Genomic DNA, 19391 nt, shown 5'->3' on the forward strand with positions numbered 1-19391 from the left:
CAAGAGGTAGCAGCTTTGCTTTATTATTATTATTATTATTATTGTTGTTGCTATGTCTTGATCAAAAATTTCCACCAAGCTTATTCATCTAGTGGTGAAGAGTCCAACAAATTAAAAAAGTGAGGACTTTCATGAGCAAACAAATAGGTTTTGATTGTCATTTTCATTTGACAGTGTCAGTCATATCTTATCTTTGTCATGTATCCATGATGCTGTGGGTTTCTAACTATATATGCAAAGAACATATCATTACTCTTAGCAGATTCTTGAATGCTTACGTTTGTAGCATCATATGAAAATTTACTCAATCTATGTGTAATTAGGCTAAATGTCTAATAATGTATGTCATTGTCAGATGAATAGCATGGCTAGATACCAAACACAGCCTCATAATTATTAAGCTAAAGGTTGAGTGGTCATGTACCCCTCGTTTTCTAAGGAAGTTCTAGGTTTTAGTCTTGAATGATACATTTGGAAGGCGGGTATTTCCTCCTTTTATTTCTAAAAGAAGAACAAAACTATAAGGTTTAAAGCCTAGTGTTCGTGGACCCTCTCTGACCTAGGGCTTATTATGAAATTGTCACCTAGCTAAGGTGCTAGAAACCTATCTCATGGACAAGGCTATGGATAACGATCTTGTTTAATTATAAAAAAGAGCTTGTGAGTGTACCCCCACGACCCCTTCTATAAAAAGGTTCTGGAGTGTTCGAACTCTTTCAAGGATTGAAAGTAATAGGGTCTACTTGAAGGAGATTTATAGCCAAATTGTACAGAGAACCTTATGGAAAGCACAATTTGAATATAACTGCTAGTTCTATTGAGAACTTGATACATTGTGCCACAGGGAATGATAGATCTCGTGAAACTATTGCTTTGAGTTCTGTGTAGTTGTTGGTTAATATGGTGCAGTAGGAACGAATGATTGTTTGAAGGTAAGATTAATACAACTTGGATGATCTCTGATAGTCCTAAATTCCTAGCTAAAGATTTTTTCTCCTACATTTGAAGAGAAATTCATTACAATAGCAAGGCCCTATGAAGGTTCTGGTTTTCATGACCCATTATCGAATTAAGGTTAGCTAGCTTTCTTCATCCCTTAAGAACTCGTTTGGTTCGCATGTTGAATTTTTCTGTATCGGAATATTTTTTTTAGAAAGTTGATTCCTAGGAATATGATGTCTAGAAAAATGATTTGGGTATATTTGGTTGACCATAGAAAAGTGACTATTCCAGAGTGGCTTATGTTTGGTTGAGCATCTATTTTCTGAGAAAATTGTATGAAATATCTATTATACCCTTAATAAAGGAAAGATCTTATTCATAAATTTTTTATGGCTTAAGAATAGTTTTGGAAAAAAAAAGAATCCCAATTTCCAACTGGTGGGAAAGTAGCTTTTTCATGTTCCTCGTGGATTTTTCTTTTGCATGAAACATGAAAATCTTATTCCCATAGGAATGCTACTTTTTCATCTCTCTTCTTTAAAAACTTCAACCAAATAAGAGGCATTTCTTCATTTTTCCGTTGACCACACTTTTTCTCATTTGTTTCCTACGAACTAAACGAGTCCTAAGTGTTTTTAAAGTGAACTTTGATGGATCATATAAGTATTCTTTGGCTAGTGCTATTCGTAATTAAAGATCATCTTGAGTATATCATTAATGTGCTCAGTCCTTAATGTGGAGCTAAAGGTAGCCTAGGAAGGCTTAATATGTGGCAGTTTATGTTTATCGGGTCTCTTAGGTTTGGGAGGTGATTCACTATTAATCATCCAGTATAAATAGCTCTGAATGTTTCATCTCATCTCATATTCACAATTTCAAAGATATATGGCAAATCAAGTACGTATTGCATGCTTTGCTAGCTACAAATGGACTCGTGTGGTTTCTAGAAAGAGGAGAGAGAGGAAAGTATGGCCAACAAAAAAATAAATAAATGTCTTATATTTGGTTGAAATTTTCAAATTAGAGGGATAAAAAAAGTAGCTTTTTTATAGAAATAAAATTCCTATATTTCATAGAAAAGAAAAATCTATATAGGACATGAAAAAGCTCAGTTCCTACGAACTGAAAATTGAGATATTTTTTTCCAAAAACACCCCTAAGCTTTTAGATATAATGGGATAAAATCTATTAAGGGCATAATAAGAATATTACACAACTTTCTTAGGAAAATAAATGCTCAACCAAACATAAGCCTCTCTGGAATATGCTACTTTCTTATGGTTAACCAAATATGTAAAAATCACTTTCCTAGATATTAGCTTCTCTAAAAAAATATTCCAGTATAAAAAAATTCTTCATGCAAACCAAACGAGTCTTTAGAGAAGCGAACCAAAATCTATGGATTACTTAGCTAATAAAAGAAGTTAAGTGTCATCTGCTCAATTACAAGTAATACCATACCACGTTTGGTATAAAACAAGAAGTTGGCATCCTCCTTATCTCCCAGTTTCCAACCTAGTGGCAATATAAAACTTGGCCCGTCAGCCGAGCCTGCTTTTAAGCAGGTTTGGGTTTGACATAAACAAGTTCGAGCATAAACAAGTCTTGGTGCTTCTTTTTTTCCTTCTCCTTAGGATGGAGAGCAAGCTAATGGATCTGGTTGGATAGAGATGCGGGCATGCCATCAGTATCTAAATTGGAAAGAGGATAAATGGAAGTTGATATTACTGTCTTGACCTTTAAGATCTTTCGCTACCAGAGTACCATATTTTCAGGGAAGAGAGCAGCATCTAGGACCTACGAGCAACAAACTATGAACTGGGAATTGAAAATGCTAAAAATAAATTGGAACATAAACTAATAAAAAAATTGGTAATTGATTCAATTGGTGGCTAAGCTGGCCCTTCCCAGGATTGCAATTTCTTATGTATACATATTCTTCTTAACTTCTGAACAGTTGTCTTTTCCAAATACCAACATTTGTCCATATTAGCAGTTGCTACCTCGTCCACTCTCTTCTGATGGTTGTCATAACCGGTTTTGCACATCTCCACCTTCCACGTCCCGATCTTTTAACAACTGCTTTTATCTCTCTTGTCTTGCTTCAGAGGCTTCATTCAACATAAGGTACGATTGGCTTCTTAAATCACTATTTACCCTATTCAATAAGCCATACTTATAATCAACCTATACCAATTATCTTTGGAACTAGGTCCAAGCCTCAATCCATCACTCATCCTGATTCGACCTATCCCTTTTAGTCATGATCCTATCCATCTTGCTTAGTACCTGGTGAGGACTTGATCAGCCCACTATACTCAGGTCTCATTATGTGTAACCATTTTAGTTGATCTTCTCCTATCTTTCAGTTAGTGACTTCCACGCCTGCACTGACGCATCAAAGTTGACCCTTACAGCATACTTGACAATGCTAAGACCAGTTTCTTATTATTATCCTATGCCATATGGTCAGGAGCGGCCCAATACATTTGGGAGCCTAAGGCGAACTTACTAAGAGGGGGCCTTTTTTCTTTCTATTTTGTCTTTAAGGCATTTCCTATAGTGGGCCGGTCTAAAGCTAACTCACTAAGAAAAGCCTTTTTTCTTTCTGTTTTATCTTTGAAGTCTTTTCTGTGGTGGGCCTTCTTTGGGCCGGAGTCTTAGGCGACCGCCTCAGTCACCTAAGAATTAGGCCGGTCCTGCATGTGGTCATCATTTAACCGACCTTCAAGCTCCAATTATAAGTTAAAATATAGCGTGAACAATGGACAACCCATCTAGAGGTCCTAGACCCATTTATTAAATAGGTAGAGTTCGGGTTTAAATCTCTTTTAATAATTGGATCAGTCATGACTAAATTTATTAGATCTATTCAAAATTTGTTTAAAATCTATCTAACATGCTTGATCCGACCAATATAATCTATTTAAATCTATCGGGCCCTTTAAAATTCACTTAATCTATTTAACCTAATTCAACCTAATCAATAAAATTATCTACCTAATAAAATATTTTAATTATTTTTTTTTAATTTATTTAATGGATAATTTGGGTTCGAGGATAAATTTTTGATCCGATTCGTATCAGACCAACCCCATCCTTCCAACCCGATCCCTTGCCAACCCACAACAAACGGACAAAACCTCCACGGTTCTTTTCCCAAACTAACGACGAGACATCCAATCTCCTTTTTTTTTGGGTCGGATTCGCTCCGTCGCATCGTCGGAATCGCTCGCGATGGGCTTCTTGGTGACGACCCTCATCTTCTTCGTGGCGGGCGTCGTCGCCGCCCTATCCGTCCGCCTCTGCTTCAACGGCGGCCCCTCCATCAATCTGTACGTCTCCCTATCCTCTCCCGCTCTCTTTTGTTGTCTTGGATTACGATTTCGGATGAGGAAATCTAACGGAAACCGTCGACTCTTATTAGGACTCCGTCGTATTTGTGTTTTGGATTGCCTTTTGGAGTTGGATCACCTCGACACGGTCTAATCTCCTTAACCTTGGATAAAAATTAGTGGAGATTTTGTGTGTAATGTTTGAATTTTGGATGCATCAGCATCTTTTGATCTATGATGTTTGTGGTTTTTTCTGTTTTTGCGTCTATGCGCAAAATATTTCGCTTTCTCAATTTTATTTATGTAGAGGACAAAGGAAAAGAACTAAAACTACGGCACAGAATTCTGAATCATTAGTGGCCCGTTTGGTGTTTCTTTTGTTTTCTGTTTTTGTTTTCAAAAATCCAAGAAGAAAGTTTAACTGAACTTTAAAAAAAAAATCTCGGCCAAGCCTCTAGGCTCTGGAGCTTTAGGTAGCAAAAATTTATTGCTTTCAGAAACAAAAACTAAAGTAAAAGTAAGGAGTTTCAGAAGTTTTATGCAAAAGCTCGCTGAGCGAGCGAGCTAAAGTCGAGCCAAATTTTAAGCTGACCACGAGCTGGCTTGTGAACAACTTGCTCGTTTACCAGCCCTAGAGAGTTTTTTTAATAAAATAACTATAAAAGATGCACATATATAGGAGCAATCAAAATAGATAGAATAATATGATGTAAAAGAAAGCAAAATAGAGAGAGAGAGAGAGAGAGAGAGAGAGAGAGAGGAGGGGGGGGGGGGGGGGGGGGGGGGCGAAGGTGTAAGGAGGATAGTGCATACCCATAGGTAAGACATGTATGGTTCTTTTTCCTTCTATATGAATTTTAAGGATAAACAACATGCGTCTGAAAAAAAAATATTGACATAAATCTCAAGTTGCTCATCAAGAGGTCCTCTCTAATAAGCTTTTATGAGAGTTCTCTCGATGATGTTAGCGATATTGATTTCCCTAAAGGCATTATAATGGTTGGTGAGGCTGGGGGAGATGTGTGAGAGAGATGCGAGAGTCCATCTATCATTGAGAGAGTTGGAATATGTAGAGGATTGTGAGAAGAACGTATAAATTGGAGTACTCCATGAGGTAGTTCTACATGAGGAAACTCAAGCTGACTGAGTATAGATCCGCTGTCGAGGGTCAATGAAGAATATATTTGTCAGTGGTTTGATATAAACAGAGGATTGATATCGGATGAGGTTGAGCTTCAATGGTACCTGAACATAAACATGGATTCTTTAGAAAAATCTATGGTAGAATTGCGGCAGTGCAGGTACAGAGATTAAAGTATGATGCTGCTTCATGGTTGGTCTTCTTCTTTCATGATTTCTGATGATTTCTTGGCCCTGGACTTCCGCAGCTATAATATATATAAAATACTAAACCTTTTGCATTTGGCATATGTTTTCAGATCAGTCCTGAAAAAATCTGTAAAGAAATGTTATCATATGAGAATATAATTGTTATGCTTAACCCCCAAATTGGTATCCCATCTGCTGATGTTTTAGATTTAGACATCATTTCAAGCTGTTCTGTCTAGCAAGTTGAAGTATCCTCATTTTAGTAAGAAAACTGGATTGTTCTTTAACTGATATATCTATGACCTGGTAAAGCTTTCGTTTTTTATCATGTCTTTTTGGATCAACCCTAAAAGTATAAAAGAAATATTATTACATAAGACTATGATGGTTATTTTCACCTTCAAAATAGTATCTCATCCTCTGATCCTAGTATTGTACCAAGCTGATTCATCTAATGAAATTAAACTTTAGTGCTTCTAGTCTTGAACTAAGAAAACTGACTTGTTCTCCAACTTATACATAACTCATCTTTCCTATCTGGTATTTTTACTTTAAACATGTCAGAATGAACTTAATGCTGCATCAGTTTTCTGATGTTGCAGCTTCCTCTGACCCTATAAGTAGCTCTCAAGTGATTTTGAGTCAATTTGTTGTTTCCTGGGAAAACTAAAAGGAACTTCATGAAGGCAGTTATATGGAAAAAAGAATATTGGGAACTTGAAGGTTTTAACAATGGAGAATTTAGATTAGGAACAAGCCATTAACACAAAGGATTTCTCAATGATTTAGACTCTATGTTAGTCTGCCTCTTCATATCATTCTATTGGTTGACACTTTACGCATTGAAATATGCGGAGCACTCAATCCACTGAAGTGTAGACATAATGCATGCATGTGAAATCTAGTCTGATCTGGGTTTATCGAATATCTCCCTCATACTCGTTGCCTAATTAGCAAGTAGTCATCAGGTGCTTAGTAGGTGGTTTGTTTGCAGTACTGGTTTTAAGAGGTCCACCAGCAACTCAGTAGACTGGATGCAAGTGACATTACCATGGTAGACATGTTGGATAAAGTGGTAGTTGATTCTAATGCGCCCGTACTCGTCAAATCAGTTTGTTAGCAATGTAAAAGCATGTATCATGTCAGCAAGATTTATATGTGCAGCACCAACATTAAGAGAAGGTAATGAGGCTAGATGACCTCTAGTAGAAATTTAACCATGATGCATTGTTATTACGTTGGTTAATGGAGCAAAACGACACATTGTGCTTTCAATTCTGCCAAGATAAGGGAATATCTCAAGAAGATATAGATCATCAAGCCTATGGTGTTGAAGTATTTGGTGCATAGCAAAATTGTTATAATTGGAGGCCCCAACCTAGCCTTCACGTAAAGGCAAAGGACAAGGGAAAGTAATTCGTAATTCCATAAAGGTACTGAAGAATGCGTAATAAAACCAATTAATTGACAAACTTGCTCGACACTAGCATCACAAGCACAATGTCGCAGTCAGTCCAACAAGCGACTTGCAAGTTGACAATGCTGAATCGGATTTGGATATATATTACTATTAGCTCAGGCTTTGTTTCATTGGTATACTAGCAGTATGGCTGTCTATTACAGACTGGTTGATTAGGGATGAGTTGTATTTCTGTTATGAGAGCAAGTGTCTTTGAAAAAGAAAGACAATTTCAAAATCTAAAGAATAGCTGAGGATCAAGAGGCCTCTCATCTCAAACTCATGTTGGGAACCAATTAAGATGCATGTTGTTCAAAGCATTATTCTCTCAGTAGTTGTATGATGGTATGGAGAATTGTTCTAATGTTAAGATGATATTAATGATTTGCAATAATTGCAGTTAATGAATTGGAATGTGGGGGACTAACAAACTTGCTCAACACTTGAACATTATTATAGTCAATTTAAGAAATTCAGTAGCAAGCTAACGTACCAAGCATATGCTACTCATTATAGAGGATGACTAGTGTGATGAAGCCTCTAATGGAGATCCACTACTGTACCAATGCTATGAGTATCCATCATGGTGGTGCTTATCAGAGATGCTTATATTTCTGTTGAAACAAGGACTTGTATCTTGGGAGATAGCATACAACTCAAGACCCAAAAAGTAGTAAAAAGGCCCAAGTCTCTTCTCAAAATTCTAAGAACTGCTTCCTATGTGCATCACTGAAGCATTATCATCGACATTGGGTAGGACAATAGCTATCTTATTGAACGAATATTTTGTGAGAATAACAAAAGTAATTGCTACTTTGTTGAAGAATTATGCCAAAAGAACAACAAAGAATCACCCAAAGTGTTCAAATGACAACACAAACTTACTTGAGTGCATACATGGTTTCATAAAGGCAACAGACACTTGGGTGTTGCATCTTAGACCCCATAAAAATCATCATGATAAAAGTCATTCTTCACATCAATTTGATTAATAAATTTAGTACAAATTGTGACAACTAAAACTAGGATAAATTGTAGTCGTCTTCACCACCAAAATGCATGGGCACGGACATGAGAATCAGATCAGATGTGTATCCAAGTATCATGTGGCAAGAGCAAAAATACAAGATACAAGGATATGTACGAGAAGTATATAATGAGTTATTTCATATTGTTGAATTGAAAATATTGAAAATATAATACTTATGAAGTTGTTTCACCTAACTTATAACTGAGAAGTGCTTCTTTGATGTTAGTGCTGACGTATTCAGAAATGATTAACTCAAATAGCCACAGCAATGTTGCTTGTCATTTCATATGTGAAAAGTGATTGAAAGTGTGTTGAAAAGGTGTTCTGCTAGTAAATGTAGTGATGATTCAGACTTTTGAAAGTCGTCGCCACTATAAAACATGAATTTTAAGATTGATAATTTGCCATGTTGCAATTGCTGTTATAATAGATATTTCTAATTAGAATCTGAAATATAGCTCAAGAACAAAAGTTATATGACATTTCACCAAGTTTTTAATGCCTTCATCCATACAAGAACAAATAGATTCCACTTCTAATTATCATTAGATATTGTGAGACAGATTCAATGTTGGAAAAATTTGACTCTCAACCAGTCTTAACCACAATCCAAGGTTCTAATAGATATTTAGACTTTTGATGTATATCCATCTGTAGATTTGTGTCAAGACAATTTTTTGAAGATGGATGAGATTGTCCAAGTAATGCTGCTTCACCAAAAGGATGAAGTTCTTGTGATGGTGCATATCATTCTCTTGAACAAATCCTTGAGTGGTAGATGAGCTTTTCTTCATTTCCTTAAACCATCAAACCAGTTCAGAACTTTGTACGCTCTCTTGTAGTTGATAGAAGAGTAACATATAGATAAGGAACAAGGCCTTGAGTATGTCTCCTAAAGAGCCCGAGGCTCCACACAAAGGGGAATTTGCCACTTTAGATATGAACTGCCTCATAAAATTATTATGTCTGTGGTTCAACGTTGACGGAACCGTCCCGAATCGGACGGTTCCGGCTGTTCTGCACCTTACCGGTGGCTCACCGGTACGGTTCCGGCAACGGAAACGAAATCCATTGCCGGAGGCGGAGAAAGTGAAGGAAAAGAGAGAGAGGGCAGGGGAGAGAGGGAGGGAGGCCGGCGTCGGGCCCTTTTGCGACTTACATAGCCGTTTTTCTGTTTCGTTCAAAATAGGGGTCGACCGCTTTTTAATTTCGCAATTCTTAAGCGAAGTCGGTAAGAGGAATTAAAAAATATTCATCTTGATCCGTTTTGATTGTCGATGTTGATGCATCAAGACAATCTTGTTTATTAATATAAAGCTATAAAATATCTCTCTATTCTTTTTTTTGGGGGGGGGGGGGGGATGGTTAAAGCAATAGCTAAAGGCACTGCACCTCTCTTCTTGGATAAAATATAGAGTCATCTTGTGAAAGGCCTCAACTGAGCTCGCCCATTAAGAAGATGATTAGAGCTATGTTAATCAAGTTGATGAAGTCTCATAATTGCAGCAATAGCACTACCGTGAAGAAGAAAAGTAGTAAGTCAAAATGCAAGACTACGCTTTTATAGCATTTACGAAACAACTTGATTGCTGAAGCATTTTGAACTATTGAGTCAAATTAAAAATAATGTAGCCATTGATAACCAAATTAAGTGACTAAAATAAAGACTGATATGCCATAATCTCATGTAAAGCTTTTGATGCATAAATTCTATTCCAAAATAGACTTATTTAATAAGTTCAACACTTTCCATGTCAAGATACATCAAAAGTTTAATAGTAGATTTATATTTGGATCATCAAATGTGTGGATTGTGTCTCATGGGGTGATTGTGGTTAAATGACCATAACTGGAGCATTGTGCGATTTATTTTGAAATTTACTACTCTAAGCAGCTTTGGCATACATATCTTGAGTTTTGGTTGTTTTAAAAGAAGTTTTCCACGCTCATTGGCATATGACTGTTTTAATTTGGTGATGCAGGTTACGTTTTACATTGGTTGTCACCGCAACAGTATGTTGTTGGATGATGTAAGTTCTCCCGTTTCTTGCATTGGCATAAGTTCAATATTCAAAATATTTTTGACACATTATTTTAACTAGTCCCCAGCACAATGCATGTACACGTTGTGGATTCTCCCCTTCTCTTTTTTTTTTTTCTTTTCAAGAGATGGCATCTCAGGATTTAGCAGCTTGCTTTTAAGGGACTCATGGGAGGTCCTAGAGTTGAGCATATATACTGGACTCTGGGGTCCCCCCCAACAAAGAATTAAAATGTAGATGTTTCATTATGGCTTGTCATATTTTACAAGACGCTCATTTTGCTAACCAACCTGCCCATCCCACGTCCCCTCCTCACCACAAATGGGAAAAAAAGAACCCTATTTTGGACATTCTTCCTAACAAACCCAGATGGTCTCCAATTCCCAAAATATGTTGCCAAATGAAATTGCATGCTAGCATCCTGCTTCCCACTTAGTAAATTGCATGGAATTGCTTGGTTAGGGGCAAGGTACACCGTCTCGGTATCGAACCCCATACTGATGCCATCCTGTTACTATGTTAGCATGTCCGGTATGGGGTCCAGTTCAATGTACCGAGCGTTGGTTCACCTTCCGTACCACATATCGGTACCGAACTGGTTCGGTATGCTTCATAGTATCCGGTTCGGTACGGTATGTCATACCTTGGTTAGGGGTGTTGGGTCATCTAAATGTTTTGATTTCTATGACTTTGAGCTTAAGATTAAGCAGCTAACAAAATTCTTTATATTTTATTAATATCCATCAATCCTCTGTAGTTTTTGGTATATTTAATTAGTATAAGCAGTGGGCTTCCACCTGTCCTAAATAGACCCCAAAAACTGCTTTATTTGCTACTTTTATTCGAAATGTGCTCCATGTTAATGTTCAAATTTAGATTTTATGCAAGATTAGGTTTTCCCCTTGCTTGCAGATTGTGGAGCACATGATCTTTTGCACAAGCATATGTATAGGAGATCATTTCATGAATGCTTTACTGGCACACAATTCTTTAATTATGCAAATGATTACTAAATGATAGTTAAGAATGTATTATTGAAGATTTCACGTTTGCTTGCATTTCTACAAGTATCTCAATGCAAATTGTTAAACAATATACGGAAACCCTAGGTTTAGAAATCAACTGAACAACTCTTGTTCATATATTCCAACTTCCACACCCTTGCATCTGAATTGAAGGACCAATATCTTTAGGAGCTTTTTGGATGCATGGAAATGCTATAGAAACATGGCACGATCAGCATATAAATTTCATGGCAGATATCGACCGTAAGGCTGTTTAATGTTCTTTCTTATATATGGGATACTGTATCTTCCTTTGAGGTGACTTGCATTAACCCTGAGTTTTTAGGAAATGTGGTTTCTGACCTTGCAAACTTTCTCAAATTTCCCTTTTGGCATCTCTTTCCTCAAACCACCTGCGGCATACTATCCTTGTCACATGCATGCATGCAAAATGGCATGCTATCTTTGTCATGCACGCGTGCACACATGCGCGAAACCCCCAACCAGACAATGGCTAAAAGTACGCTGCAATGGCACGAATGTGCACATACACGAAACTGCCAGCTACACAGTAGCCAATGGTATGCTGTAATGGCATGCTATTCTTCTCTCTCTCTCTCTCTCTCACACACACACACACACACACACACGCATGCACGCACGCACGCACGCACGAACGCACAAACATGAAACAACTAGCTAAACAATGGCTAAAGGTATCCTGCAATGCCACAAACGTGCATTTTGCGTGGGAAATGAATGCGAATTTGAGAGATGCAGGGAAGTTATAGTATGTTAAAAATATAAACAAAGCTGCCAGTTTCGATGGCATTTAGGATTTAGAATATGATTCTGCATCTTATGCATTGAAAAAAAAAGGAAGATTATATTGTTATTTGTGTCATATAATATATGTTGTCTTATTTGGGATCTCGAGTGTGCTTTGTGCTTTAATATCAATACAAGGTTTTAAGTTCAGCTAAAACAGATACTTTTCATCCAAAATGAATCACCTTTGGCTGACACTAGGGAAATTTGTGCATTTCTGCTGACACAGCCAGTTTTTGTCTGGATGCAAATTGACTCCAACTGATCACCCTTGCTATAATATGTTGATTATATGACTATTATATGTCATCAGGACATTCACTTATCTAATTATATTTGGGTATTTAATATTGATTTTTGGTCTTTTTCAATTTTTTGGACTTCAAAGAAGAATCTACTTTAAATAGTAGCATTGGGTCTATGCAAATTAGTCCTTCAAGTAATTTTTCAGACTTTCCAAGTACAGAAATTATTCGTCATGTATTATTAAGTACATCTAAATGAATAAGCAAATAATGTTCTCCCAAGTCTTAGAATGATACAAATTCATAAAGGGAAAGAGTAATTCAATTACAAATTGATTGTATCAACGATTAGAAGGGAAAAGATGAGAAAGCTATATATATTTGAGAACTAGGATGGGAAATATTCTGGATGAAATTAGGGTGAGGGCAGGACAATCGAAAATGGACAATCAGTCACCAAGAGGTGCTACTTTGCCAAATGATGAATGATTAATGCAGCCTTTGAAAGAACTTTTAAGATCAAATAGAGATGTTTTGCAATTTTTCAGAACATTGGAAACACATTAGATGTCGGCTTTAAGGAATTCAAGAGGAAATTAAGAAAATAGAATGAAAAAGAAGAAAAAAGTGTTCATTTCCCCCTCTATTTACACCTAAGAGAGATTGGGTCTATGAGTTTTGAGATCAAATCTTATAAAGAAATAGATCTAATCGAAGTCATATTTGCAAATTCTCTGTATTATAATTATTTTATGTTCATATTGATATACAGTTATTCTCACAGATATACATAGATATCTAACATTCGATTGCTGTCAAATAATTAGAGACCATATTTCTGTTTCTTTTTTGTACTAGAATTTTAAGTTTTAAATTTCAAGATTTCACTCCAAATATACTAAAACCATACAATCAATGATTCCAAAATATTGAATACTTTAAATGTGTGATTTTCATGGCTTAATTTAGTTTTCTTTTTTCAGAATGTATTTATTTTTTATGATTTTTTGACTGATACTCAGAGAAAAACTGCTGAATCTGAAATTCTTCTGGCAGTTCGCCAAACTACTTATCATGAAACTGGGGAACATTTCCTTATGCCACTATGTTATCAGTAAACATTTGCTCAGATTTAAACGTTTATTCCATTATATTTTTCATGACCATCTGCTATTTTTACTGTTAGGTGGGCAATTGTATATCTTGCACAGCTGAAGCCGTTGATTGTCCCCATCCTCAGCGAAGGAGAGTGAAATGCTTGTCAAAGAATAACTTTTAGTTGGTGGCATTCAGCATCATGTCTTATTTCAACCTGCAGTGCAACTTGAGAAATCTTCAGCATGCAAGTTTTGGATTTCCTTCCCTTTGAGCTTGGTAAAATATATTGCCACTAATAACTTGTACCAGAGATATCTTCACGTACATGGATTCATGTAGTGTTTTATTGGTCTAAGGAACGTGGGACTTCAGATATTTGCAGTGAGTTCATAAAAGAAGGCCATTTGTTGTTTTCAATTCTTGGAAATGTGAACTTTGTGCAAGGGTGAGCCGAATGTGAAAGGGATCCATTTCCATGTGGAGTTTGCCAATGCTTGCGTCTTTCATGTCAGGATTCAGTTCCTGACACCAGCTGTTCAGTGTCATTAGACGTTTCTAAGAAATTTAATCTGTCAAGTAGGTTGGTCGGCTGATGAAACAAAAGAATTAGATGATCGAGTTATTATGTGTTTTTGTTGGTATTACTAGTATACTTCTAAGGTGTGTTTGATTCGCAGTCTGAACCGAAATTGGAATGGATTAAAATAAGAATCAGAATGGTCATATCGTCCAATATGTTTAGTTCGTGACCGAAATTGGAGTGGAATTTGAATTCTAGGAAAGAGTAGAGATTTGGTTTTGAGAGAATAGGATTTTTTCACTCTCTTAAAATCAGAATGAGAATAGAATTTCTCATTGAATGAAAGTTACTCATTTCCATTTCAAAGTCCAACTTTCTATGATCAAACATGCTCCTGCAATAATACATCTAATCTTAATCTGAATCTGAATCCTAATTAATTGAACTCTTCAAATAGCAATCATTCTCAAGGAGTCCGGTTAGAGAAGTTGACTGCCTGTGCTTGGCCTCCAGCTTGTCCCTTGAGAGAGTCCACTTGAGTACCTTTGTTCTACTTGCCTTTGTAGTTTTCTGGTATTTACCCCATGCATGACACATACTCGGCCAGAGAAAGGAGGAGAGCAAACAAGGACGGGAGGAAGGATTCACCCCAGTAAAAGTGGAGTTGATCTTGGAGTTTCGTCCATTGTGGGGTGGAACTAGGGTTGGAGATGGATTCCTTGAAATTAGCAAGCCTACTTATGATGGGCAGTAACAGACTAGATATCTACAAAGATGGGCATCTTTGAATGTATCGTACCTTGAGAAAGTTATTCGACTACTCCAACACATCTCCCCCTTTTACACTGACATTTATAAACTGCATTAGTACGGCACGTTTTAATCCATCTCCCCTTTTACACCGACATTTACATTTATAAATGACTCCAATCCATCTTCCACCACCCCTATCTATGCCCCACTCATGGACCTTACTCCTCCTCATTGTCACCTCCTCACCGCTGTTTGCCTTCTTGCCGTCGGCTGCCTCCCTACCGTCCCCTGACTCTTCACCATTTTGCTATCATTCACCTCGACATCTTCTCCTTCTCACCTTCTCTGCCCATCTTTCTGCTATTGCCTGCCGTCTTGCTGGTGCTCATCTTTTTTTCGTTACTTGTCTCCCCACCATTTTGCCTCTATCTGTCTAGGGTCGGCCTAATTTTTAGGCGACTGAGGTGGCCGCCTAAGGCCTCGGTCCAAAAAAGACGCATCTTAGTGAGTTCGCCTTAGGCCGGCCCACTGCAGAAAAGATTTTAAAGATAAAACGGAAAAAGAAAAAAAAAGATTGCTCTTAATGAGTTCTCGTTAGGTCCCCAAATGTATTGGGCCGCTTATGTATTACGGCTCCGGGGGCATCCGGCATCATCCACCCTCTCTGGCATCATCCACCCTCTCTATCCTCCTTGCTTTTTCTTAACTTCTTTTCATTTCATCCAAGCAAAAGCTTTTCACCAGCGAGAAGGAGTAGGTGAGGTCGTACGGAGTGAGAGACTTGTCTCCATCGATAGAGCAGGGATCGAGCCGAAGAGGGGAGAAGGCCATTCGGAAAAAGTCCCTCAACTTCCACAAAATTATGCTCCCTACCATTCTGTCAGTATAAAATGATCCTAGATTTTGAAAAACAATTACCATACCAGCCACGCACATGACTGGCTACAGACGGTTGCTAGTGGACGAATCTTGACCATTCATGTCAAATCGGATGGCTAGAGTTTTTTATCCTTTAGAGCACTGTAGAAATCGTCTTCTTTCTTTTTTTACATTGCATATGTTAATGTTGTGAAGGCTCTGCCACTCTTTAGTTGGTGGCAGCAATGGGATGGAGATACCGACGTAGCTAAGCGAGTGAATGGCATAAGGAATCGAGCGATTGGAGAAGGTCGCATCCTTCTTTTAAAGCACTTCTCCCACCATGATTGGATCTACGTGGTCCTTCATTAGGTTCAGCTTCACCCCTTCTTCTCGATCTCCTCAGACTTTCCCACCATGAGGACGACTCCCATTCTAAACTTGCTTCTGTTATTCTTTGTTTTGCTCTTGGGTTCTACATGAGGAGGCTGTGATGTTTCCTCAATGAGGGTTTTGCAATGACAAGGCAATTTTGGATGGTCTACTGTCATTTTTCTGTAGGCAACCGTTTGCACCTATTTTGAGTTGTATAGAAAATACTAATCCCCATCTCAAATTCTCAATTGACTTATACAGATTTTTTTTAAAAAAAAATTGTATAATAGGGGTTTCTATCTTTACTATGATTGATGTTGCCACCATGCTCCGACGTCGAACCATCGGACCTCTTCGTTGAGCCCTTATAGGATATTTTTGTGCTAAGATTGTCATGTGACCATTACAGGATGCAATTCCATAAGCTTAAGTAAATGGAGATGGTTTGTGGGACTATATTGAACAACTTAAGTAACTTTTAGAATCAAATTGGAACTTTTTAATCTCAAGAGGTACTAAATAAAAACAACTTTAAGTTGAGAAGGTGTTTCAGTAATTTTTTCTAAATAATATAAGCAATATAATGTTAATTTAGAAATTTCACTCTAAAAATAACTCGTCTAACTTAAACACCACCACCAAACACCGCTAAGTTTTTTTTCTAAATTTTTCAAAATAAAAAACATATTTGTTATCATCATCATCATTATTGTCTTCACCACCGTCGTCGCTATTGTCCCCTCCACCACTATTACTAATGTTGCAACATTGTCATAGTCATCACCACACTGCTACCATTGTTGTCGTCACTTCCACCACATCCAGACATCCCACCACCATCTCGACACCGTCATCTCCACTATACCACTATCGCCATTGTTGTCACCTCCACTACATTACCAATGTCCGCATCATCCCATCCCATTGTTGTAGCAATTATCACCGTCTCTACCATACCATTACTATTATCGCTGCCACCAATACCACTACCACTCCTATTGCCTCCATCACAACAACCTCACCATATTTATGTTTTTAACAACTTACATGTAGGTACATGCGATGCACATTTAGTAATAAAAATTTAGATAATATAACAACAATAACTATCATGATTTTGAGTAAAGGATAAAATATCAAATAAAAATAATAAAAATATTTTTAAAAAATAAATGTATAATAGAAAATAAAAAATAATTATAAATGATAAAATAGATATAATAAATATAAGTGCAAAACTCATTGTTTCTATTACATGTCTAATGCACATTATACTAAAAAATAAATATAAATAATTTACTAAAATAAAAAATAATTTCCCTAGAAATATTAAAGAATTAAAAAACAAAAACTATAAATTAAATAACATTAAAGTAGAAGTATAAAAAAATACAAAATCCAGATATAACATTAAGTAAATAAAAAGTTTGAATACCTTTTTCCTATTGGTAAAAAATATTAATGTGCTTTTAAAAAGAAGAAATAAGTTTTGTGAAAAAGAAAGGCAAAACTTATAAAAGTATTAAAAGATATGAAAAATTAAATATCTTTTGTCATGGATGGAATGATGAAAGTGATTAGTAGAAAAAGAAGAGAGAGATTGGATTGATCAAAGGAAGATGCTTTAATGTCTATGCAAGAGTATGGGTGGGAAGATTTGAGATTTACATAGAGTGAGCAGAGATAGAATTAGAAATTTGCAAGTTAGAGAAAAAGAAGGTAGCCGAGTAAAACAATTAATAAGCCATCGGTTCTCTTTTTTCAATCTTTGCCCAATTTGTGGATATATATAGGATGGGAATCCTTTTTAGGACCCAGGGCATTTTTCCATCCCTTTCTCCGAGGAAATAGATTTTTTTCTTATCGAGGTTTCACTATAGTCTTTTTTCCCTTAATATTAGCTTTCCTTATGTTATATATGTAAAAATAGAGATATAAAAAGATTAGTTAATTTTCTGAGAAAAATTGTGCAAAACCAAAATAAAAACAAAATAACAGTCTTGTCCCATTTTGGTATAGCAAACTTTATATTATTTGGTAACCATGTAACAATATCCTATGGCGGTATCCTATTACATTCTTTCAAATTTTAGCACACGAGCTAATAACAAAAGTATTAGGTGGAACCATTTCATATTAGAATGCCTAGAAAAGGATCATGGTAAAATGTTAGCTTGGTGCATGGTTGTTAGATGTATGCAAAGATATTAATTTAAATAAGCTAGTGTCACTACATGATGTAGTAAATACCATGCATCAAGGTACGATATAGATTGTGTTGCATTCTAAAGACTTTAAAAAGAAATAAAGCTTATCTTAAGAAGATCATTTACCTAATTATGTTTCTTTCTACAAAGTTACATGCATGGTAACAATCTTTCTCTGCCTAAATATATATCCAAGTCCACCAAGATGCATCAACGCAAAGGCAGCCCAAAGACTACCTTTTAAATGTGTGCACTTAATTTATAGTAAGAGTTTAATTCAAAGTTTGGAGTTCTTTGTACCAAAATCTCCTTCATAGTGGAGTATCATTGGGTTCATCCAAATAATATTAGAATAGAAAATTTGAAGTTGCTAGTGAAACTGTATTGGCTTCATATTCCACTATGGACGTGTTTAGAGATATAACATGATAGCCAAGGTGGCTTAACCTATATAGGGACAAAAGAAAAGGTTGAGCAAAATGGCTTGGAGGCATAGGTTAATTCTTTCATCCATCTTGAATCACTATATTTATTGAAAGTACACAACTACTTGAAATATGCAAAGTAAAGATTTGAGATCAATTTCTTTTCATATCATTTTTGTGAAGGAAAAAATGCTAGAATAATCAAACAGTTAAATTCTAGAACAAATAACTTCAGTTATCTTAGAAGTTCCCTCTTAGTCAATCATGTCCTCACAAGGATAAAAGGGCTTAGTTGGAGTCGTTAATATTAATGAGCATTTAGGGTTGTTTGAGTATGAAAGGAAAGTTACTTGTCTCATTTAAGTACCATTCCATCCACACCACAAGTAATAGCGGAGGTTTTTTTCACATTATGTAAAGCTTATAAAACCAAACTCTCTAGATTATTAGTTTCTCGATCTGCAATAATCCTAGCCAAATAGAGAGAAAATCTTAATAGTACCCAAAAGTACATCTAAAAAATATATTGCTAGTATAATGCCAAAAAAGAGGAAAGATAAAAAATTGGATAGCAAAGCATGCCTTGAATATCTTCTACCTAGCTATTGAAAGCTTCTTCCAAGATTTATTCATGTGCTATATGAGTCCTGGAAAAGAGGAATAGGCCATTAAAGCTGTTGGATGCATGGAAATATAGAAAAAATAAAGTTGAAAGTCATTTGGATACCTCTAGTAGAGAGCTTTAACTTTGAAGATGATATGCATTACATTGCTTGGTAGATAGATGGAGTGGAAGTTATAGTTTTCTTTCCTTTTTTTTTTTTGAGAGTGAGAGAGAATTTATAGTTTGCTTAGTCAAATTAATGATTTAATTCGCAAAATCTATGGTCAAAATCTGGAATTAGTGTATGCTCCCATGGTGGCTGCAATGTGGCAAAGGG

General features: G+C 36.3%; 1 protein-coding gene across 1 annotated transcript; it reads left to right on the forward strand.

Annotated features, from left to right (window-relative positions):
* The first annotated feature begins 4073 nt into the window (after positions 1–4073).
* Positions 4074–13729, forward strand: LOC103709818 (V-type proton ATPase subunit e1-like). The gene is made up of 3 exons (XM_008795324.6): positions 4074–4277; positions 10078–10125; positions 13401–13729. Exons 1-3 carry the CDS (start codon positions 4180–4182, stop codon positions 13465–13467), a joined length of 213 nt encoding a protein of 70 aa, XP_008793546.1. The 5' UTR covers positions 4074–4179; the 3' UTR covers positions 13468–13729.
* The last annotated feature ends 5662 nt before the right edge of the window (positions 13730–19391 follow it).

Source organism: Phoenix dactylifera, chromosome 1 (assembly GCF_051530095.1).
Source record: "Phoenix dactylifera cultivar Ajwa chromosome 1, Ajwa_hap1_PhDact_Kaust_v1.1, whole genome shotgun sequence".
NCBI lineage: Eukaryota > Viridiplantae > Streptophyta > Magnoliopsida > Arecales > Arecaceae > Phoenix > Phoenix dactylifera.